The 25,240-nt window shown below is 42.5% G+C and overlaps 1 protein-coding gene across 14 annotated transcripts in view; it reads right to left on the bottom strand.

Moving 5' to 3' along the window:
• The window catches only part of LOC126297783 (oxysterol-binding protein-related protein 11-like), a 181,463-nt gene that overhangs the window by 20,995 nt on the left and 135,228 nt on the right, over positions 1 to 25,240 (bottom strand). For 7 of the 14 annotated variants that reach the window (XM_049988968.1, XM_049988967.1, XM_049988971.1 and 4 more), the window contains 2 exons: positions 19,992 to 20,069; positions 6,312 to 6,428 (listed from right to left, as the gene is read on the bottom strand). In XM_049988968.1, the coding sequence (XP_049844925.1) occupies positions 6,312 to 6,428; positions 19,992 to 20,069 (195 nt within the window). The remainder of the gene's footprint in view (positions 1 to 6,311; positions 6,429 to 19,991; positions 20,070 to 25,240) is intronic. The other 7 variants (XM_049988973.1, XM_049988974.1, XM_049988979.1 and 4 more) reach the window with 1 other exon arrangement.

Consider the following 25,240-nt stretch of genomic DNA (forward strand, 5'->3'; position numbering starts at 1 on the left):
TTGAAAGACCAGGTGTACCGCCAGAATCCAGAAACAATCGAACAGCTGAAGCAGTACATCTCATCTGCATGTGAAGCCATTCTGCCAGACACGTTGTCAAAGGTTTCAGGTAATTTCATTCATTCATTCATTCATTCATATTATTGATACGCATGGTGGATATGTGGAAAATATTGTACTATAGAGTTTCCCAGACCGCAGCGCCATCTGTTGTTGACAATTGTAACTACTGTAATTTTGAAAGTTTGTCTGCCTGAAAATGTACTGTTGTCCCAAGCATATTGCAACAAACGGTGTATTTCTATCGCTCCTCATTTAGTTTTTATTGTCGTTTCAAATATACCGGTCATTTTTGAAACACCCTGTATGAACTATAATAGAACCACAAAATAGTTTGGAAATAAACAAGCATTCCACATGTATTTACTCTGATCTTAGAAAAGAAAGTTTTTGATTGTTACAATATTATTGGATAAATTACAAAATACTGGATTTAAAGTTACCCCCTACTCATCGATGAAACCTTATCTAATGAAGAAAAAACAGTTAGGGACTACATACACCTGAAATCGGTAACACTAAATGTGGTGCTCTTGATGTTTCGGTACTGGGGTCACTTCTTTTTCTTATATTCTTGGCTTAGAAATGACACAGAGAATAAGTTTGTCATTTCCAAACACAAGCCTATCACAGATCAGAGACATTTTACAACACAGTTGGAAATGAATTAATGCAATATTTTAATGAATGCCATCGGAATGTGAGCACCACCCATGAAATTCAACAAAGAGGAAAATGACACTGGTGTGGAAGTAAAAATAGGCATTGAAACTGTGAAAAAATGAATCAAATGTAAAATTTATTTGCAATAGATATTTTAAGCAAATACTGGTACACTACACACTGCCTATCATTCACATTAAGCTCACAAATTAATTATGTCATCAAAATGAGATTGATGGAAAGAGCAAAATGTAAAAGCAGGAATGACCTATGAGAAATGTATGGATTTAGAGGCATGAATAACTACAGGAAAGATATATGTCACCTACATAAAAGAAACAAACTTAACCCAACTCTAGAAGTATACAATGCAGGATTCAGCGAGCACTAAGCTGTCATTCTAAAGGTTGATGTTAGCAAAGATACCTCAAACCCAGTGCCACCTAAAACTTTATGAAGGTTTTTCACTCAAGATAACTTGAACAAGCTAAATGCCCTCCTTAGTAAAGAAAAGTGGACAGAGATGTACACAGCCAATGATGTCTACATGAAATTCAACATATTTCTTGACAAAATGATCCACCACTTTGAAGAGGCTTTTCCGCAAAAACCAGTAAGACTAAATAATAATAATAATAATAATAATAAGAGAAATAAGACTTCGATTACACCAGCTATAAAAAATCTCTTGCAAACAAAAAAGAATACTCCACATGTTATGTAAACAAAGTGGTGACTCCCCCCCCAACTAACTGAATACTACAAAAACTACACATGTATCCTAAGAAGAGTGATAAAACAAGCAAAAAGGATACAAAATGATTAGTACATTGACAAATTCAGCAATGTGGAATATCATAAAAAGGGAAAGAGGGAAAATGAAAGCTACAAACACGAACATAGAAATCAAACACAACAATGAATCTATATCTAATCCTGAAGTTGCAGTGAACTCTTTCAACAATTTCTTTACGAGCATAGCTGAAAAATTGGCCAAAAATAATCCTAACGCAAACTACCAACGAGCAAACCAAAATTATCACACATGTGCAGAGACAATTTTCATTACCAAAGTCACTGAAAATGATGTTGCAAAAGCCCTCAGAGTGTTAAAAAATTCATATTCAGCTGGAATTGATGGTATTCCAGCAGCTGCAATAAAAAATTGTTTACACACAATTGCTGAACCATTGACTCACCTCTGTGACTTCTTTCCTGGCAGGTATTTTCCCTGACGCTCTGAAACTTTCTAAAGTAATTCCTGTCTTCAAAAAAGGTGATAGTAAAGATATGAATAACTACAGGACTATCTCAATCTCATCCTGCTTTTCTTAAGTTTTTGAAAAAATAATGTACAAAAAACTGATAGACTTCATTAAAAAAAAAATTATTAAGTTTAGCTCAACATGGGTTCAGAAGCAACAAATATACTTAAACTGCAGTATATGATTGTATAAATACACTATTAGATCTGTTAGATAGAAAACAACCCATAACAGGCATATTTCTGGATTTGTCAAAGGTTTTTGACACTGTTGACAACAGAAGATACTGGCAGAAGTAGAGCTGTGAGTACCGTGCGAGTTGTGCTTCGGTAGCTCAGATGGTAGAGCACTTGCCTGCGAAAGGCTAAGGTCCCGAGTTCAAGTCTCGGTCGGGCACACAGTTTTCATCTGCCAGGAAGTTTCACATCAGCACACACTCTGCTGCAGAGTGAAAATCTCATTCTGGAAACATCCCTCAGGCTGTGGCTAAGCCATGTCTCCACAGTATCCTTTCTTTCAGGAGTGCTAGTTCTGCAAGGTTCGCAGGACAGCTTCTGTGAAGTTTGGAAGGTAGGAGACGAGATACTGGCAGAAGTAGGGCTGTGAGTACCGTGCGTGAGACGTGCTTCGGTAGCTCAGATGGTAGAGCACTTGCCCGCGAAAGGCAAAGGTTCCGAGTTCGAGTCTCGGTCAGGCACACAGTTTTAATCTGGCAGGAAGTTTCAAATGTACTGTATGTTTACCTATCATGCCCTACTATTACTGGTATAAAATAAATTGATTTGAATAGGCCACAAACTCCCTTAGAAGCACACTTTTTGTGATAGCACTGTGTTAGCAAACAAGGCAGTACGTTTGAACAGATGTAAATATAAACCACACCAGATACTCATCACAGATCGTTGCTCATTACATTGAGTCAGAAACACAACACAAACCAGAGTTGCATGGTCAGGCTGCAGTGACAGGCGTGCAAGCCATTCCATGTTAACAAACAACAACCTCTGCACTGCTTGCCTGGACTTGGCCAGGCCGGGTGGTCTGGGTGGCTGCTGCATTTGAGTTAGCGAGGGGAGAGGTTTAGGGCTTCCAAAACACTGATGGAGGGCATCTGCATAGTACCAAGTAGGGAAAAGACGTTCTCGTCTAACATTTTATACAGCTGTAGATGATGTTGAGTTGAATGCTCAACCAGTGAGTGGACAACCGTTTTTGCACAGCCCTTCGGTGTTTTGTGGAGCTGTGTTTAATTTTATGTTGGATAACCTGGAAGCATATGATCATGGAAATGGTTGGGTGACCACAGATATTGTACTATATACAGGAGACAAAGTAACTAGTGTTGGAGAACTCTAGAGCTTTAGTGAAAGAGACATTACTGCTTATTGCACCTTGACATTGAGCCAAGGAGAAGGCAAGCAAATGCCTCTGCCCAAAATCATATGAGACACCATGCCTTTTCCAGAGATTTTAGACAAAATGCAAAAATTCCCCAAGTTTTCCAGAACAAAAACTTTCCCTACGTTTTCCCTGCTTTCCAGATTTTCCAGGACACTGGACACCCTGAATAAGCAGATTCAGATTGATGTAATTATGAAGAGACTGGCACATGATAGAAAGAAGTGGAGAGCTGCAGCAAACTAGTATTCAGATTTTCTACCGAAGAGGCAATAACAGCAAAAAGAACAATTGAAATATGGGCTATTTCCAGGGTCAATGAAACAGACTGCTGGTATGCAGAAAATAAATGAGATTATGTAGGACTGTACCAAGAGAAGCTAGGTGTAGATGGTGATATGTTGGTTCTGACTAATATTAAGTGTAGTTTTATAGCAGAAGACAGCAGCTAACTATTACCTCTAATGTATGTAAGAATAGAACCAAAGAAAAATAACATAGTTATAGCCACAGGACAGTAGCTGTATGGTGGGAGTTCATTGCTTGGCAGAATTCGATTAGCAAATGCATTGCTGATTGCTGTTTTAACTATTTCAGCACTTAAATTTAAATTTTGACTTAAAAAACTACTTAACAATAATCCTTTTCACACCTTTGAAGAGTTATTATTTCTTGAATAATAAAAATGTTGCCAGTAAAATGTCTCTTTTTTTTTTTTTTTTACCATGTCCTGCTGAATATTAAGTAAAATTTGTTTCCTTACTATGAGAGAATTTTTACATATTCTGAAAATTCAGGTGAAGAACTTTGACATATTCATAAAAATGACAATGCAATGTGACCAAAAACTGGAAAAATTGCCACATTCAGAAGAACTGATGTCAAATACATTTATTATTATTATTATTATTATTGTTACTATTACTACTACTATTATTATTGGTATAAACACAAAAATTTCTAGAGACACTTTTTTCAACCAATACTAATCAAGAAAGCATATGCTGCAACTAAAGGAATATAACATGTGGCTTTCCATTTTAGCTGCAATTATTGAGAAATTATTTGATTAAGTAGATTGTTGGACACACTTGCACTGATAAATAGCACAGCAGTTTGTTATAAGTATTTGATAATTTGAGTCAATGATATTACTATCTGGAAGGACTATCACAAAATAAATACAAGGAATAGGAGAGAAAACCATTTCTTTAATAACATTTTAAAGCTATGTGTTACACTGAAAGGTAAAATTAATATGATGGTCTAGCTCTAGGGATTTTACAGACCTACACACTACAGTTACACAAAGTATCATCTCAGAGTACAACCTCAAGGTTCTGCATTTTCTCTGCTATTACCTCTAATCAGCAAATCATCGATTATCTTCTCAGATTGGAACCACTAAACCATATCCATTACACAATACTCTGGTCCGTCCCTATGCCATACCAGCTCTCATACTTCACCCACCAACACATCCTACTCTGGTCCTGTGACAAGCTTATCCAAATCTGTCAGAGGCAGGAACATCTCTGACAGCAGCCATCACATATACCAACTCTGCTGCTAGTCCTACATAACATTTTATGTGGGCATGACCACCAACCAATCATCCACCTGAATGAATGACAACTGCCAAACTATGGACAAGAGCCCAGTTAACCACCCAGTGGACAAACATGCTGCCGAGCACAACATGTAAGAGGAGGAGGAGGAGGAGGAGGAGGAGGAGGAGATTATTGTTTAACATCCCGTCGACAACTAGGTCATTAGAGACGGAGCGCAAGCTCGGGTGAGGGAAGGATGGGGAAGGAAATCGGCCGTGCCCTTTCAAAGGAACCATCCCGGCATTTGCCTGAAGCGATTTAGGGAAATCATGGAAAACCTAAATCAGGATGGCGGGAGACGAGATTGAACTGTCGTCCTCCCGAATGCGAGTCCAGTGTGCTAACCACTGCGCCACCTTGCTCGGTCAACATGTAAGATTTCAATGGCTACTTAACAACCCGTTTCATCTGGATCTTCCCCCTCAACACCAGTTTTCCTGAACTAGGTAGATGGGAATTATACTCACAACACATCCTTCATTTCTGTAATCCTTCTGGCCTCATCGCCACTAATTTCCACCTCATACCCACCTCCACTCTGCCTCAGGACCCTAACTTCACTCGTCTTGCACCCACATCCTCTTCCCCACAGTCTGCACTTTCATCTTCTCTGTCTCCTCCTCCCAATCCATTCATCCATATCATCACCATGAGCTCACTGATGCCTGTGTTGCATTCCTATCTTGTGCACCAGCTGTTCCTCCTTCCCCCTCCCCTCCCCCCCCCCCCCCTTATCTCCTGCATCTGCTGCCTATCACTCCCCCATTCTTATCCTATAAACTTGCTACCTCTCATTCCCCATTCCTATCCCATGCACCTGCTGCCTCCCTCCCAGCCTTCAGATTCCCTTCCCAGTACAGTGATTTCAGTAGCACACGTGTGTACTCCCACTTGAAAAAGGTTTCCTCAAAAAGCTAGCAAATTTCTCAGCCTCATTTATATATCTTTAGACAATTCAATGTCTCTACTATAAGGCAAGTTTCTTTCCCTTTATTCTTACATATTTATAGAGAGTTTCTTACAGGGTAGAACTTACTGTTAACGTGGTAAGAAAATACCAGAGAATTAAAACACTAATGCAAAGGAAAGTGATCAACATGCAAATATGACTAAAGCATTCATTCACAGTCCATGGGCTAGGATTGTTTCCCAGTTCATTTTCCAGGTTACCGCAAAATATAATGTTACTGAATGTAGTCTTTACTGGTAATTATTATTAATTAAAATTTATATTATTCAAATGAAGTAGCTAAATGTTCAGATGGAAGCTTAATTCTGAAATGATGCTAATTCATACATTATATCAATTACTTACATTAGGATAAGTAAATTCAAAATGGCTGTTCCATTCTCCCTGTATCTTGCATATAATAGTTCCAGTTTCATTCTTTACATCTGATGTTACAACATTTACTTTTCCACCATAAAAAGGCTGAAACAGAAAACATTGTGGAATTATAAATTTAAAATAAATTCATTCAAATACATCATCAGGTAATGACAATCTATAAACCCAAGAGACTGAATAATCTGCCCTTAGTGGAGAATTTGTCAAACAATGTATAAATAATGTCAGCATAGTCTACAGATGGTTGTATAGATTTCTGACGCCCCAATAGTCAGATAGCCGCCCCCCCCCCCCCCCCACCACACACACACAATATATGATTTTCCTCAAAAGCAGTGTAATAGCTTTGTGATATTGGATATGCTGCGCTGGTATGGAGAATACCAGAAAGATTAGTTTGAAGTAGGAAGATCATCCTCATCACTTACCTTGCAACTAACATCACTTGTGATAAATGGACATGTAGGTAAAGAATTTTGTGTATTTTTACTAACCAAGCATTCCTCTAAATCAGGAGACTGGAAAAGTTGGCTGATAAATACATTAACAGAATTTGTGATCTGCAGTGGAAGACTGGAAGGTGGGATGAATGAATAAGATGGGAAACAGAACAGAAAATTCATTTAAAACCTTTGCCAGTTTATCACAGTACTAATCAAGTTCACGTGACAAATCACTGCTAGCTATCGAGAAGATGTATTAATGTGTGCTGTAAAATACTGAAAGATTTACTGAATACAGACAAAAATACAATTTAAAGAAAGAATGGCTGGTTGATCACTTACAAAACAATGCACGAACTAGCCACTATTGTATCATAACATATTTTTATTTTTCAGGGGATGAGACAGCAACAATGATAGATAGTTGTTGTATAATTACTTTGTTATCAGTCACAACTGCATCTCATTTATTCAGCTATAACCCAATTCAACATTTTAGCTATCCTCAGATAGTCTACAACAAGAACACATAATATGTCACTCCTGACATTAGAGCATTAACAATAAGAGTATGAGTATACCATTATTTAACAAATAATTTCCACCAGGATATTTAATAGTCAACTTGAGACATCAACTTGCCAGGTAACCACATCAGCTGCTCAGTGTATTCTGTATAGTGAAGTCTGGTGAGCTTTTATATGGCTGCTCTTCGACAAGTGACTGCCACTTTAGGGATACGTATTTCATTTTCTGTAGTATGATTCTTATCATTACCTTCACTAAGAATTTATAAATGAAAATTGGATCTAATAAAATTACATTAAAAACTGTAGCTATTTTATTTGAAATACATTTACAAATACAGTAAAAACACAAATCTCATTCCTCAATATGGCCAGGCCCCTTGTATTGCGCAGTGAACAGCAATGTCTTTGTGACAAGGTCTACCTTCATGCAACCATCACTCAAAACTGATATGTGCACTCTAGAAGAAATACCAATAATGTTGAGCATGTAGTGCTGCCCATTTTATATTTCAGCCACCACATTTACGTGCATGTTTCGCATGCCAGGTACAGCCCCTGCCTCACTTGGAGGTTACTGTAAACAGAAGAGGCAAGGTACTGTGCACAATCCAGCTGCGATCAGTCACCACAGCATGTGGGGGCTGGCAGTCTCGCCACTACATGGTGTAAAGCCACAGTACACAACACTGCAGTCACGAGCACTAATATACCGGGTGATCAAAAAGTCAGCATAAATTTGAAAACTGAATAAATCACGGAATAATGTAGATAGAGAGGTACAAATTGACACAGATGCTTGGAATGACATGGGGTTTTATTAGAATCAAAAAAATACAAAAGTTCAAAAAATGCCCGACAGATGGCGCTTCATCTGATCAGAATAGCAATAATTAGCATAATAAAGCAAGACAAAGCAAAGATGATGTTCTTTACAGGAAATGCTCAATATGTCCATCATCATTCCTCAACAATAGCTGTAATCGAGGAATAATGTTGTGAACAGCACTGTAAAGCATGTCCGGAGTTATGGTGAGGTATTGGCGTCGGATGTTGTCTTTCAGCATCCCTAGAGATGTCAGTCGATCACGATACACTTGCGACTTCAGATAGCCCCAAAGCCAATAATCACACAGACTGAGGTCTGGGGACCTGGGAGGCCTGACAGAAGTGGTAGCTGAGCACACGATCACCACAAAACTACGCGTGCAAGGGATCTTTCACGCATCTAGCAATATGGGATGGAGTGCCATCCTGCATGAACATCATACGATCCAGCAGGTGTTTACCAGCCAGGCTGGGGATGATGCGATCCTGTAACATATTGCCGTACCTCTCACCCGTCACGGTAGAAGTTACAAAACCAGAATGACGCATTTCCTCGAAGAAAAAAGGCCCGATAACGGTAGATGTGGTAAATCCAACGCATACCGTGACTTTCTCATAATGCAATGGAGTTTCCACAACAGTTCTAGGATTTTCAGTAGCCCAAATTCTGCAGTTGTGGGTGTTGACAGACCCTCGAAGCATGAAATGAGCTACGTCGGTCCACAACACGTTACTCAACCAATCGTCATCTTCCGCCATCTTTTGAAATGCCCATATCACAAATTCTCTCCGCTTCACTAAATCGCCAGGTAACAGTTCATGATGCTAATGGATTTTGTACGGATAGCATCAGAGGGTACACCTCAGTGCGAACCAAACATTAGTGTATGGAATGCCGGTGCGATGTGCAACTGCACAAACACTGACTTCCCTGTGCATAAACAAACCCGCTACAGTCTCCATTTCTTCCTGAACTGTCTCAGCAGCATTATGCCTTGTGCTCGGTTGGCCACTACGGGGTCTATTGTCTAAACAACCCATGGCTTCGAACTTCGAAATCATTCTCGCCACAGCTGCATTTGTCAATGGACCTTTACCCTTTCGAATCGCCTTCCTATGGTGATAGGATCGTAATGCTGAACTAGCACATTCCCCATTCTGATAATACAGCTTCACTAAAAGTGCCTTTTCAGGTAACATCAACATGCTGCGACTGCTGGCACATCTGATTCTCTCTGTCGTTACAGCTACTTTTATACACGATTGTCATGCGCAGTCACTGACGCTTTGCTGTCCAGCGCCATCTGTCGCACATTTTGTGAAATTTTTTTTGTTCTAATAAAACCCCATGTCATTCCAAGCATGTGTGTCAATTTTTACCTCTCTATCTACATTATTCTGTGGTTTATTAAGTTTTCAAATTTATACAGACTTTTTGATCACCCAGTACATCCACATGGTCACACACACATCTGATACCACGCATGTCTCCTTCCACAGACATGCACTTAAGTTGGCGCTCTGCCCACAGAGAGCCAGTTACATAAATGGACAGTTGCCTGAAGTCTTCACTACGAACACCGCTGTCACCATGCGGCCCACCAAGGTGCCGTGCTGCCCTTGCCCTGAGCCACGTCCCATGCTACACTTCCAACAGCCACTTCAAGGATGTCCTTTTTAGTGTTTTAACATGTCTTAGTTTGTTTTCTGTAGCAGGGTTCCTTTTCAATTTTATTTGCGTGGCTTTTCAACCAAATGGATTTTTGCATATGTGAGAGTTCATTTGTTAGGGCAGTGCTTCATGCTTCTTGTGTTGCTGAACTGTGAAGGCAGTGGTGTCCATTCCTACGACAGGGCACGTTTCTCAGTCTATTAACATTTATGAACAAAGTTTCAGATTTGTAGTTGTCTCTTCAGCATAGTTCAGGCAGCCCGTTCATGTGTTTCACAAGTGTGAATTCTCTCAACTGAAGCTGTTTGTGTGAGATGTTTTCAGTACTTAAAGGTTCAAGAACAATGTCCAGACTTGGTGTGTGTGTGTGTGTGTGTGTGTGTGTGTGTGTGTAACTTCTGCACTGTTTCAGTGCACTAATGTGTTCATCGTAAATAAGTATTGTAATAGTACTATTATATGTTTGTTACCTTATAAATAAATAAAACCTTTTTTTTCAATTTTAAATTCAGTGCATTAATGCCATCTTAGCAAATTTGTGTTGTAAAATGATACTTTCATGTAGTGTTCGTTAAAAAAAAAAGAATCATTCCACTTGGGACCTGTGGAAGGTACATTAGCTTATTTGTTTTAGTTGTAAATATCTGTCACATATTATTGTTTTTCTGACATGTTCTACATCCTGAAGAGCATCCTCACTGCAGATCAATTGGAATAAAAGTAAATCTATCTGAAACCTATTTACAGGTTCCATAGGATGAGGATTTGAAAAGGCTCTCTGTGATTAAAATGACCTTTGGGTTGTACCAATATTGGCACCTCCCATTTGGCTAGTGCCCACGTGATTTTCAGTGTTTTCCAAAACAACTGACAATGTCCGTTTCTGGGTGCATCAACTGTCTTGACATCGTGATGGGTGCGTCCACAGAAGAGCATTTCTGTAACTTATAACACTGGCCTGTGAATGCGCTTTTACACTTTTGAAATCTAAATTACATTCTGCTCCTTGTTTGGCTACCTTCCATCCTGGCCACCATCTGGACTTGGCTATAGACACCTCTCAGTATGGCCTTAGGGCCATTCTTCCACAAGAATATGAGAATGGTTCTGAATGTCCGATAGCTTATGCATAAAAAATGCTGAACTCCACCCAGCAGTGCTCCTCCCAAGTTGAAAAGGAAGTGCTTCCTCTCATCTACACCCACAAAATGTTTTTCATGTGTTCTTGTATGGGTCTAAGTTCCACCTCATTAGCACTCAGTTTCATTGTTCTGTTCATCTGCTTCATTGCCTGACAAAGCAGCACACCATCTCCAGTGTTGCTTCTTCTTTCTGTCTCATTACAACTATGAATACATTATTGGCCCACCGTGCAGCGTGCCAATGCCAATGTACTGTCCCAGCTTCCAATGAGGCCAGGTCCTAGTTCTGATCAGGATGAGCTCCTTTGTTCTCACTTAGATGATGTACAGTCAAAGTTTTTTCTATTATTGGCTCCAAGGTCACATCTGCTGTTGTTGCCAATCTCATTTTGTGCCAAGTTGTTCAACTGGACCAGCACGGTTGGCCGGACAAGCCTCTGGGCAGGGCTTCTGATCCTTTATGTCACTATTTCACCCTCCGTCACCACCTTTTGGTGTTTGATGGTGGTGGTCTCTCAGCTACAGATGGACTGTCGCCCGCATTGTGATCCTGACCACCCTACAGTGAGATGTGCTTCAGTTCCTACATCTGGAGCTGTGGGTGGTGGTCTTTCACAGCAAGTCATTGGCCTATCGATATCTCTTCTGGCCTGGCATTGTGCATCTTTTTACAGCCTGTTCTCAGTGTGCTGTACAACAGCCAGTGCTGCAGGTGACACTTTGTCCACAGCCTGAATCACAGCATCCATGGAAATATGTTCATATTGATTTCACAGGTCCCTTCCTACATTCTCAGTGGTTGTTGTTCCATTCTACATTCTTACTGGTTGCTGGTTGTCGATGTTTTCTCGAAATTTCTGTACCTTATCTGCTGTCCTCCTACGCCAGCTGCAGCTATGGTTCAGGCCACCTCAAAAATGTTTCTTGTAGAAGGACTGCATTATATACTTGTGATAGATAACAGTTTATGTCTCAGACCTTCCATGATTTCCGTGTCTTTCAAGTCATTCGCCAAGTGACTGCTCCTCTGTTCCACCCCCAATCTAACAGTGAGGCAGAAAAGCTCATTCGCACATACAAGGTTCAAATGAAGAAGTATGTCACAGACTCTTCAATGGACAGTACATTGAGTTCCTACAGGTTTACTGCAGTGGGGGATTGGAGTCTGGGTGAGATGCTCCATAGTTGCCAGCTACACACCCTTCTGCATCTGCTCACGCTGCCCCACTGTCTGTCAGCATGACCCTCGTCACAGTTTGATCCTTGAGCTGTGGTTTGTGTTGGAGGGTTCAGCTGCCAACTGAAGTGGAGTATGGTCGTGGTCCACAGTTTCTGTGGCTGCCACCTCTGCATGGTGCACATCACTGATGGGCTGGTGGCATGCCACTGTGATCAGCTACATCCTCATGCCATAGCAACGGCTGCATGTCCACCACTGCCTTCACTTCCTCCCTCGGCACCTGTCCAGGCTTGCACTGGGAGTCCCTGCTGTGAGTGTTGGACCCCCCCCCCCCCCCTTTGCAGATGTTGCTGCCTCCTGCCTCAACTCCAGGGTCCATTATTTCGATGCACATTGCCAGTCCATCCCGTGATGCTCTGCTACCACCTGGGCTTCCATCACTGCCTGGGCTGGAGCCGTGGGGTACTTCATGACCAGCGCTTCCTGCCCAAGTGGCCAGGGCCTTCATCATTGATACAGTTTCACCACCCAAATGTTGAGATGCTACCAGCATCCTGATTGTCATTCCTCCTTTTTGATACTTTGTGGACTGTGTGTGTATGGGGGAAGGGGAAGGGGAGCCGGGGGAAGGGGAGGGGAGGGAAGCCGGGGGAAGGGGAGGGGAGGGGAGCCGGGGGAAGGGGAGGGGAGGGGAGCGGAGCGGAGCTGGGGGAGGGGAGGGAAGGGGAGGGGAGGGGAGGGCAGGGAAGGGGAGGGGAGGGGAGGGGAGGGAAGGTGAGGGGAGGGAAGGTGAGGGGAGGGAAGGTGAGGGGAGGGAAGGTGAGGGGAGGGGAGGGGAGCCGGGGGAAGGGGAGGGGTGCCGGGGGAAGGGGAGGGGTGCCGGGGGAAGGGGAGGGGTGCCGGGGGAAGGGGAGGGAAGGGGAGGGGAGCCGGGGGAAGGGGAGGGAAGGGGAGGGGTGGGGAGCCGGGGGAAGGGGAGGGGAGGGGAGCTGGGGGAAGGGGAGGGGAGGGGAGCTGGGGGAAGGGGAGGGGAGGGGAGCTGGGGGAAGGGGAGGGGAGGGGAGCTGGGGGAAGGGAAGGGGAGGGGAGCCGGGGGAAGGGGAAGGGGAGGGGAGGGGAGCCGGGGGAAGGGGAGGGAAGGGGAGGGGAGGGGGAGGGGAGGGGAGGGGGAGAGTAGGGGAGCCGGGGGAAGGGGAGGGGAGGAGAGCCGGGGGAAGGGGAGGGGAGGGGAGCCGGGGGAAGGGAAGGGAAGGGGAGGGGAGCCGGGGGAAGGGGAGGGGAGGGGAGCCGGGGGAAGGGGAGGGGAGGGGAGCCGGAGAAGGGGAGGGGTGGGGAGGGGAGACAGGGGAAGGGGAGGGGAGGGGAGCCACGGGAGGGGAGGGGAGGGGAGGGGAGCTGGGCGTAGGGGAGGGAGGGGAGCCGGGGGAGGGGAGGGGGGAAGGGGAGGGGGGAGGGGAGCCGGCGGAAGGGGAGGGGGAGGGGAGCCGGGGGGAGGGGCGGGGAGCCGGGGGAAGGGGAGGGGGAGGGGAGCCGGGGGAGGGGAGGGGGGAGGGGAGCCGGGGGAGGGGAGGGGGAGGGGAGCCGGGGGAGGGGAGGGGGGAGGGGAGCCGGGGGGAGGGGAGGGGAGGGGAGGGGAGCCGGGGGAAGGGGAGGGGGAGGGGAGGGGAGGGGAGCCGGGGTAAGGGGAGGGGAGGGGAGCTGGGGGAAGGGGAGGGGAGGGGAGCCGGGGGAAGGGGAGGGGAGGGGGAAGGGGAGGGGAGGGGAGCCGGGGGAAGGGGAGGGGAGGGGAGCCGGGGGAAGGGGAGGGAATTGGAGGGGAGGGGTGGGGAGCTGGGGGAAGGGGAGGGGAGGGGAGCTGGGGGAAGGGGAGGGGAGCTGGGGGAAGGGGAGGGGAGGGGAGCTGGGGGAAGGGGAGGGGAGGGGAGCCGGGGGAAGGGGAGGGGAGGGGAGCCGGGGGAAGGGGAAGGGGAGGGGAGGGGAGCCGGGGGAAGGGGAGGGAAGGGGAGGGAAGGGGAGGGGAGGGGAGCCGGGGGAAGGGGAGGGGAGGAGAGCCGGGGGAAGGGGAGGGGAGGAGAGCCGGGGGAAGGGGAGGGGAGGGGAGCCGGGGGAAGGGGAGGGGAGGGGAGGGGAGCCGGGGGAAGGGGGAGGGGAGGGGAGCCGGGGGAAGGGGAGGGGAGGGGAGCCGGAGAAGGGGAGGGGTGGGGAGGGGAGCCGGGGGAAGGGGAGGGGAGGGGAGCCACGGGAGGGGAGGGGAGGGGAGCTGGGCGTAGGGGAGGGAGGGGAGCCGGGGGAGGGGAGGGGGAAGGGGAGGGGGGAGGGGAGCCGGCGGAAGGGGAGGGGGAGGGGAGCCGGGGGGAGGGGCGGGGAGCCGGGGGAAGGGGAGGGGGAGGGGAGCCGGGGGAGGGGAGGGGGGAGGGGAGCCGGGGGAGGGGAGGGGGAGGGGAGCCGGGGGGAGGGGAGTGGAGCCGGGGGAAGGGGAGGGGGGAGGGGAGCCTGGGGAAAGGGAGGGGAGGGGAGCCAGGGGGAAAGGAGGGGAGGGGAGCCGGGGGGAGGGGAGGGGAGCCAGGGGGAAAGGAGGGGAGGGGAGCCGGGGGGAGGGGAGGGGAGGGGAGCCGTGGGGAGGCGAGCGAAGCCGGGGGAGGGGAGGGGAGGGGAGCCGGGGGGTGGGGAGGGGAGGGGAGCCGGGGGAAGGGGAGGGGAGGGGAGCCGGGGGAAGGGATAGGGGAGGGGAGCCGGGGGAAGGGATAGGGGAGGGGAGCCGGGGGAAGGGGAGGGGAGGGGAGCCGGGGGAAGGGATAGGGGAGGGGAGCCGGGGGGAAGGGGAGGGGAGCCGGGGGAAGGGGAGGGGAGCCGGGGGAAGGGGAGGGGAGCCGGGGGAAGGGGAGGGGAGCCGGGGGTATTCACCACACGTGTCCACAGCTGCTCCTGTTGAGCCCCTACTCAGCAGTTCCAGCCTGGAATCTCCTTCCAATGCCAATGTCATCACCTGTGGCACCCACCGCAGAGGACATTGATTTGTAATCTGTTGGGGCAACATTAACATCAGATGAGTGTCCTTTTTCCCAATAGTGAGAGGGGAGTTATAACTGTGTTCATCATATCTCAATATACGCTGTGGCACCAGGAAGCCAGTGCCCTATACTCAAATGCTCTGCCAATGGCAGCTGCGTGAGCCAGCCACCACAGGGTTATCCTCTGTATAAGGACAGCACTGCAGGCTCCTGTCCTCAGATTGTGTTCTACTGCTTATTGTACTGTTTCTATGTTTGTTGTTTGCTTGAATACGGATGGACAAACTTTTGGGCTTTGTGGCCACACTATTGTTTGTGTCTAGCGTTATGAAAATTTGTGAATACTGAGTTCCTCAGAACCTAACTGAAGAGCAGAAGGAACACCTGTGCCAAACTGGTTGCTTGTTATGAGGCTGGTGGTGGTGACGACTTCTTGTCAAACATTGTCATAGATGAGAAAACATGGATTCACTACTTTGAGAATGGGGAAAATGCAATCTGCAGAGTGGCAGCACACAATATCTCCATCAAAGAAGAAATTGAAAACAGTACCATCAGCTGTAAAGTCATGGATTCAGTCTTCTAGGACAACGAAAGGAATAATCTGTTCGATATCTTCCCTCACAGTCAAATGACTGATTTTGGAAGTCTACTGAGAAATACTTTGGGAAACGAAAAAACCATTACAGCATGTTTGTGCGCACAAAAATGTGAATAAACTTCTCTTTCTCCACAATAACATAAGACTACACCCAATTGTGCATGTCCAAGATGAGATCACAAAACTTTGGTGGACTTTTCTTCCTAGTTAGCCCTACAGCCAGTAAATCACACCTTCTTTGGCCTACTGAAGGACTGACTATGCAGGAAGTACAACTTCAATAATGAGGAATTTAGTGAAGCAGCAAGAACTTGGGTGAGATGCACACCAGTAGAATGGCATGATCACTACATACAGGTTTTCAGATCAACAAGGTGTAAGGGCATAAAAATGAATGGAGATTATGTTGGGAAAAAAAATAATTTAATAGCCAAAAGATTGGGGAGCAACAGAGCATATTTAACTTATGAATAAAATTACCTTCCTCTGAGGAAACAAATGTGTTTCATTACTTACTGAACAACCCTCAAACAATTATTATGAGACAAGAGGCATCTAAACATGGAAGGCACACAAACTATGAAACTTCCTCTCAAACATCAATGCAATGTTTAACTTCAGTTATGTGTATTGCACTGTATGCTTACAAAGGATTCTCTTCACCAGGAACACACTTAAGAGAGGACATGAGGCACATCAAGGGGTATTTGCGTGTGTCTCCCTTTTTGAATTAAGAACATGTTCTAAATGTCTATTGTTTAAGGCACTCTTTGACATCATAAAATACTTAGGCAAAATGTGATTTATTCTCCTATGACAGTAGTCCTCAGCTGTCACATATTTCTTACAGTTCATAACCAACAGAGATTAAGCCAGAGGAACAGATACTCAAGTTTCAGTATACGTGAGAAACTGCAAGTGAAGCTGGGCAGTTTTTGACATATCAAGCAGAAATGGCATTACTTTTCCACTCAATTTCGGGGAATCTGAGTTCAATAGCATGAACATCTGTCCAGCCTGGTGTACACACTCATTGTGTGACTGCATAGATTGTTGTGTAATAGGTATGAAGAGTCCGGGTCAGTCCAGGCAGTACTCACAGCAATTTGTTCCCTGTTGTTGTTAGCCTATGCATGAAGAAGGTGGCTAACTTCAGACAGTGCTCTCATTATGTGGTCCAACTCACTACACATGGTGCATAGATAATTTTCCTTGCTGTAATCTTGGTGGAGATTTAGGTCTTGGGCAACACTCCACAATTACAAGTTACACTTTTTTAACTGCAACAGAAGTATCGATGCCACAGGCTATAAACAGTAAGCCTGTTATGAGCTGAGTACCCTTTAAAAAGGTCAAAGATATTACAGAAGCCAAAGTTCAGTCTTTTCTTCCTCCATAAAAGGATAGCCCGAACATACACAATTTCAAGAAGGTTATAGAATTTGACATGTCGCTGACAGCTTACAGATGAATAAGGTAACAGTGTAAGCTCACTCTACTCATTATGACCTCTTCTCTAAATCTTTTGTCTACTTTAGCATTTGAAAACTGTTGTTTGTGTGTCTTATATCTAAGAGAAAAGTATCACTGACTGCTGGTAATTATTAGAGGTAGAAATGACACCCACTGAGCATGCCAAAGGAAGAATGCTAGGTTAATCGTGTCTCAATACATAAACAGTCCCCCCCCCCTCCCTCTCTCTCTCTCTCTCTCTCTCTCTCTCTCTCTCTCTCTCTCCACACACACACACACACACACACACACACACACACACACACACACACACACACACACACACTTCCCTCTCCCACCTCCTCTCTGCACATTCCACTTTATAGACGGGTATGGCAAAGACATTCAACACGCAAACGGTATCTTCATTTACTGAACATTTGAAATTAAGAAAGATGCAGGGACTTTCACATAAATTTCGACAGATATCCAACAACATTTCTTTTCTGTGTGACTCAATTATGAAGTACAAATTATCTCTATAGATATCAATGAATATGACAGTATATTAACCAATTATAATAGCAAGGTGTGAGCTTACTCACTTATGTTACGCAGTCTTTTTTTAAAATTACATACAGGAGGTGAAAGGTTATTCACAACAAGATTATTCACAACTTGTACAGAAACCAGATGTGTCAAGGGGCACAAAATGGAGGCAGTAGTTGGGAAGGAAGTAAGACAGGGTTGTAACCTAACCCCAATGTTATTCAATCTGTACATTGAGCAAGCAAGTAAGGAAACCAAGGACTAATTTGGAGACAGAATTACTGTTCAGGGAGAAGACACAAAGACTTGGAGATTTGTTGTTGAACTGGAAGAGCAACTAAATGGAATTGATAGTGTACTGTAAAGAGATTGTAAGATGATGATCAAGAAAAGTAAATCAAGGGTAATGGAATATTGTCAAATAAGGAGATGTTGAAGGAATTATATTAAGAAATGAGACATTAAAAGTAATAGACAAGTTTTGCTATTTAGGTAGCAAAATAACTGAATGGCTGATGAGGAAAAGCATTTTTGAGAAAGAGGAATCTAATAAAATCTAAAACAACTTTAAGTGTTTGGAAGTCTTTTCTGAAAGTATTTTGAGTGTAGCCTTGTATGAAAGTGAAATGTGGACAATGAACAGTTCAGACAGGAAAAGAATAGAAGCTTTTGCAATGTGGTGTTATAAAACAATGCTGAAAATTAGATTGGTAGATCACATACGTAATACAAAGATACTCACTAGAATTGAGGAGAAAAGAAATTTGTGACACAACTTTGTTACAAGAAGGGATTGGTTGATAGGACACATTCTGAGACATAAAGGGATCATGAGTTTAGTATTGGGAAAGGAGGGGGAATGGGAGTGGGGGAAAAATTATTGAGGGAAGCCAATAGATGACAACAAAAAGCAGGTTCAAATAGATCTACTTTGCAGTAGTTATTCAGAGATGAGGGGGGCTTACTTAGGATAGAATAGCGTGGAAAACTGCATCAAACCAGTCTTTGGACTGAAGTCAACAACAACAGTATACTATACTACATCATATCTAATATCACTAGCCCTGTTAGAAGTTTTACAAATTGTCACACTTTAAATAGAGGCTTCCTACCTTCGGTTTAACTACTTTAGCATTTCATGTTAGTTGATGGTTCTTCTGTATGTAATTTATTCCTACAAATTATTGAAGCTGTGCAAGTGGAATTCAGTGATTCTACCACAATGTAATACACAAGTTCTACCAACATACATAAATTACCTGTAATGAGCATGAACCCTTCCACGGCTCTGTGCAATAATCTGCAAAAGTCATTACACTATTAAAATTGTAATTGTGTGCATGATGGCAATACTAATTCAAGCTGACAGCAAAAGCTGTGAATCAATAACAGGTGCTGATTAAAACAGTGAATCAAAGACTAAATCTATGTTGTGAGCCACTCTGTGAATGCCAACCACATGTCAGACAATAGCAGTCTAGATTATACCATATATCAAAACCAGGAAGAATATACAACCCACTGCTAAACAGAATGCACAATCTCTCTTTGGCACACTACTCATCACTCTACTCTAATTTTATTACCATACACACAGTCCCTGATGATTATACCCAGATTATTAATGGAATAATAAATTCACTGAAATTTTCAAAACTTCAGGGAAGTGTGAGTGTGTTTGAAATCTCTATTCATCATATGTCTAATGACACCGTGCAATGAGTTGCTTAACTAGCCAGTAACTTTTAAGTGATAACTTGTTACTTCATGCTCAGTCAATACAAAATCACTAGGTGGCAACAACTTCTTTTTACTTTGTCTATTTCTAATTCAGTACTGTGTCTTACAACTTTCCCAGTCATTTAAGTATACATACATGAGAGAGTCTGACCCTATGCTGCATTCAAAACTAGAAAAAGAAACTGTGTGTCCCAGGCTCTATGGTATGAATCAAATATCGTGAAGACTTGTTGGTAACTACCAAATTGTTCTTCCAATCTTTCGAGAGATTACGAGACAGCAAAGAATAAGAAACAGAATACTTAAAATCATTAGAAATAAACTTCCAGCAAAAGCCGTGAAAGTGTGATGTATGCACAACTACTAGGATAATGAGAATAGTTAAGTCAACTTGTATTAAAAAGAAATTAAGACACTAAGATAGCTCAATAATGGAATAAATTAAATACGTGTGTGTTCTGAAGAGCATATACAGGAAGGGAATGAGAGGAGACAAGCTCACCTGAAGCAACTCGCTGTTTTCATGAATTGCCTGGGTGTCTGTCATCTGAGAGATAAGTGATAATGGATTCTCGTCTTCCTATAAGAATTGAAAGTTACAAAATCAATTACCTAGATTCTGCTTAATTATTTTCAAATTTTAACTGTGAATAGTTCGATTTCCGCACAACAGACACCTATCTATGTCGCTCAATAGTAGGGCTAGGATTTATATGATAGGGCACATATTTTTTGGTAAGACTGACAGTTTCATTCAATAAATATAAATACTTGTTATAAAAATCTGAATGAATTACTATAATTTGTTAAATCATATTTACACAGATGTGGCTATTTCTCTCTGACAGAGTCTATTTTAGTAAGTAAATGGTCATGTTAATTATATTTTCACTCTTTCAAGAAATAAAGAACTTTTCCCCTACAATTTCTTTCTTCCAAGTTACATTTCTTTTAAGTGTGCATCTCATATCTTTTCCTGTAAGATGGCGACCATCTTCCTTCTTGCCCTATTTCATCTGAATTCATAATGTGGAATTCACCCTCATGCAACAATGAGTTTGTGAGGCCTATTAGTATTCTATGAGCAGATAGTTGCTTAAACCATTCTGGACCCTGGATTCTAGACAAGTGTTGAGTCATTGAAGTTAGAAGTATGTGCAGTATCGTTCACAAAAATACCTTAAGTGAAGCAAAGTATTCATGTAAAATTATAACAGTTAATGCCTCAATTTGGTGAAAAGGTATTTTTGATTGATAATAAAATACTGAATTGTAAACTGTGTGATGTAAGAGTAATTGCGAAGAAGTCACTTAACGTTCAGCAACATCTGAGGAAAAAAATCCCACACACAAATGTGGGATATAATGAACTGAGAATGAGAAAACACTATTTTATACATCATTCTGTGAAGCACTTTGTACAGCTTCCCTTTCTGCTGACAGTCCCTTAAATGAACTGTACCATCCAAATTTTACGAATTCTTAGAAAAATACGCAGGCAAATATCTCTCTGATTCTTCCACATTAAGAAAGGACTATGTCAGCTGAAGTTATGAAAAAAAACATTGCAACAAATCAGACAACAGATTGAAAATAAAAATGTATGGTATGATTTGATGAAACAGACTCCATGGGAAGACACATTGCAAATGTTGGTGTCGGAACTTTGGTAGATGGTGAGTCATGTTGCTCTTATCAACAGTATATGTGGTTATACTGTTCAACTGTTACACAGCAATGGCTTCATGCCCGGTGCCCGAGATGAAGTGCACAGTCACTTCGGAGCCTTTGAGAGGTATACCTAGCTCGCATTGAGGGGCCTCTATCTCTGGGTCAACAAGGAAGAGTCCAGCTGTCAACTAGAGTGCCAAGGCCATTTTGAGCAGACAACTTCAGATCAGCGCAAGGCTGTGCGGACAGAAAGTGAAGTGGGTAACTGTACTTCAGGCTAAGAAATTGTCAGGCCAGAGTGTGACCGAAGGAAGATTTGTGTACCAGTTACCTCTTGGGACAGCCCCTGTTCAACCAAAAAACACTAAAACTGGCAAGTGCATTTCACACCATCACCTGTTGCTGTATGCTTGTGCCATGGACCCGACTTTATATCAAAGTCTAGTTTGTTTAAGACTTGTCTGCCTTAGATTTAAATTGGTTATTTATTAATTTCAGAACCAGGGTATGTGGGGAGAATGGATTTGAGTGCTGATCTTGCTCAGCGAGTGCGTCCAGTTTTAAGATTGATACTTTGTTAATATTGTAACTCATGCAAGTTGGTGCTGCACCTTGGCTTAATTTTACTTGAGAAGGCTTCCATCATCAGCACTGTTTCTTGCGTATTTCAACCTAGCTGTATTATGCCTGTACTGAGTTTACCAGGAATCTTTGGTGGTTTATTATCAAAGAGTTAATAGCTATCGGTGTCAGATAAAAGCACTATTGTTTTAACTTATTCATATTTATGGTGTTTATGATTATTTATTAGCATAATGAAAGGTTGTTTCAAATATATTTCTCAGTGCGGGCAATGCAATGTGTAATTTGGGGGACTTTGAAATTATCCATTTTTATGAACTGTTTATTGTGTTTTTGTTAAATGTATGCTATTTATATGTTGTAAAAGTACCAGTGACTGCACCATTTGACCATATCCTGTAGAGTGGTGTGTCATTACTATGAACTGGTGCTGGGTTTGAGTCCTGCCCATATTCGGTTGATGGTAATAGGAAGCTAATTGGGCATGTGCTGGCATTTATAATTGTATTGTAGAGCTTTGGGCAGTCTTTTGTATTTTGTTACTTAAGAGTGCAAGGCTTTTTTATATTAATAAAATTGTTATTGTGCAAATTATGTTTATTTTAAGGCCTTTCCCTTCCATCTCCAAGCACTTTCATGTAGCTCACTGGCCATTTCATATGATCCAGGTGAAAATTGTGTAATAAACTGTGAACATTTAGAAAAACCGGACAAGTGCAAGTAGGACTTGTGCCCCGAGAGTTCCGTACGAACTTAATTCAGCATACAGATGCTTCTGCTGCTGATGATAAGTAATAATAATAATAATAATAATAATAATAATAATTTGTGTGGCTGAGTGGTCCAGTCCAAGTCTTTCTATTGAGCACCACTTCAGCATATTGTATGTTCCATACCTACTCCAGTTATCCAGTTGGGGAAAGGGAACCTACGGTTTAATGTGGAATCCAAAGCACGTGTTGTTTCTGGTGACCTATTTGAGAGACTGAAAATCTGTTCTCCAACAGAGGTTCAATCCTGCATCCCCTCAGTTTTCATATATGTGCTTTACTACTAGACTACTAACCCGACACGTATATAGGTATTTCATCTATAGGTTTTGATGAGAGAATTTGAGAGTATAAAAATATGTGACACATACGGCCATATATATTGAGTGCACTTACTTAGAAGCATAAGTTATTTACACCACCAAGGGAAATTTTAACTTGATACCTCTACCTGTTCCTGAGAAGAAGGGGTCATAAAAGTCTGATGGAAGTATGGACAGATGGACAAACAGACAGACACACACAAATGGGCAACAAAATGATTTTACACAGGTTTCATTTTTACAGCTACAGAACCCTAAAGAGTAAATTTTTCTACTATCATAAAATTGTTTGACAAATCTGTGTGTGCTAAACAGCATAAAGGCATTAAGCATGACACTGTACCTCTCTTTGTCAAAGAATTACTGCATACAATAGCACCATGCATGTCACTTGTTTAGCTCACACCTTACATTGAGTTGCAGAACAGATTCATAGTAAACTGAGTGATACTGACAAATTTATAGTGTGTTTCAAGAAAGTATTTTTGAAAGCCCCTCCCTGTGTTGTAGCATTTAAGTTGCTAGCTACAGACATTTCCTTGCCACCATCTCCTATTTCAATAAGATGGAGGTTCAAGATTGATACCTGCAACTATTACTGACAGAACATCACCACTGTTAGCAGTGAAGCCACTTCCATTGGACTAGCCCAAGAATTAATGTCCATTACTGAAATTTCAGGCAAACTTTTGAACAGAAAATCAGATATTGGATTTATTCCCTGTGCTATAACTGGTATGCAGCAATCAGAAATGCCACTAATGAATCAAACAGAAGAAGTGAAAATAAAGTTGAAAAAGAAGTGTCAAAGAACATGGAAAAGGTGTCAGAAAAAAAGAAGGATGTCATATATTGTGTTCTATTCCAGTGATTTTGTTTGGTGAAATGTTCTCTCTTAATCATTGAGATTTAGACTGAAATGATATTTTCCCTTTAAATATGCTCCTCTTTAGTCAGGTAAAGTAGAAAGAAGCTTTTCAATGTACAAAGCTTTGTTTACTGAAAATAGGAAATCTTTTTTATTTGGAAATTCACCCAAGGTGTTCACTGTATATTGCAACTGAGAGTTCATAAACTGAAGTGAAAATTAGGATGTACAAAACATATGTCACAGAGATGAGAAGCACACTGAATGATGGAATTTGATGTTGTATGCTTTTTATTAACATAATTTAACTATATTCTGAAAATGTTAATAAAAAGCATACAACAATGTCAAATTCCGTAGTTTAGCTTGCTTCTCATCTGCAGTTTATTCTTAAATAAATAGTTCATTATCATAAACTGACTTACTAATTTATTTTGCAACAGAAATTTGATCTCATTTTAATAGTCAGGTCATACTTTTTATATTACTGTGCATATTTTTGTAAATTTTTGGTTGTATCTTTTTTTTGTGCATATAATTGTGATTTTTAGGTCCTAAAAATCCTAGTCATACTCATCAGTCATTGACACTAATATTTAACTTGAGTTACAATACACACGTACCATGTATAGTATTTAAGCAGAGTCTGTTCATTCAACTCAAGTGAGATGTCTCACATCACAGTCTGTTGAGTGACAAATACATTCCTGACACAAATAATCACTAGATTTAGTAGGTGGACACATAGTTAGAAGGAAATGAAGTTGGTTACAACATGATCTGTGTAGAAACAGAAGGCAAGAGAAGTTCAAATATACCATCAGAATTTGTGAAATGATTCAGAAATTAAGCAACTACAAGGTCTTCAGAGATGGTTATCACAAACAACAAAAATTCAGAGAATTTCATGAAGTCAGTTTGTTTGCAGCTCCTGGACTGGACACAAAGAGAGTACAACACTGGCTCTTTAACTAACCATCTTCACAGGATCCATCTTTCATTTATAAAAAAATATAAACATTTCTATCAATTTTTTGAGCTCACATTTAATAATATATGCTATATCAAAATGATCATCTATTACTAGAATTGGGCTCTAGAAGCATCCACAATGGCACCATGATAAAAATCAATTTTACCTGTATCTTCTGGATGAATATAAACAAAAATATTTTGATACAGCATTCTTGAGGGAAATGCTCCATTCAAAAATGTTTTAGGCGATATTTTGTTGCATCTCCACTGCAACAAGAAGCATCAATTTAAGCTACCAGTTATCTTATTGGGAAATAATTGGGGGTGATCAGATGTGCCATATTTTATGGTATGTCCCTTATTTAACTTAAGTGCCCCATTGTCCTGACCAAATACAGTCCAATTACACATCTACAACGTGTATGCCTGGGTACAAAACAAGTTGTGACTCCACTCCTTGCACAGTTGCCACCTTGCTGATCACCTTCATACTGTTGCAGAAACATTAACTACTCCAAGACCACCTAGGCTTAGCCACCTTTTGAACATGGTAATCACTACT

Source organism: Schistocerca gregaria, chromosome X, assembly GCF_023897955.1.
Source record: "Schistocerca gregaria isolate iqSchGreg1 chromosome X, iqSchGreg1.2, whole genome shotgun sequence".
Lineage (NCBI taxonomy): Eukaryota > Metazoa > Arthropoda > Insecta > Orthoptera > Acrididae > Schistocerca > Schistocerca gregaria.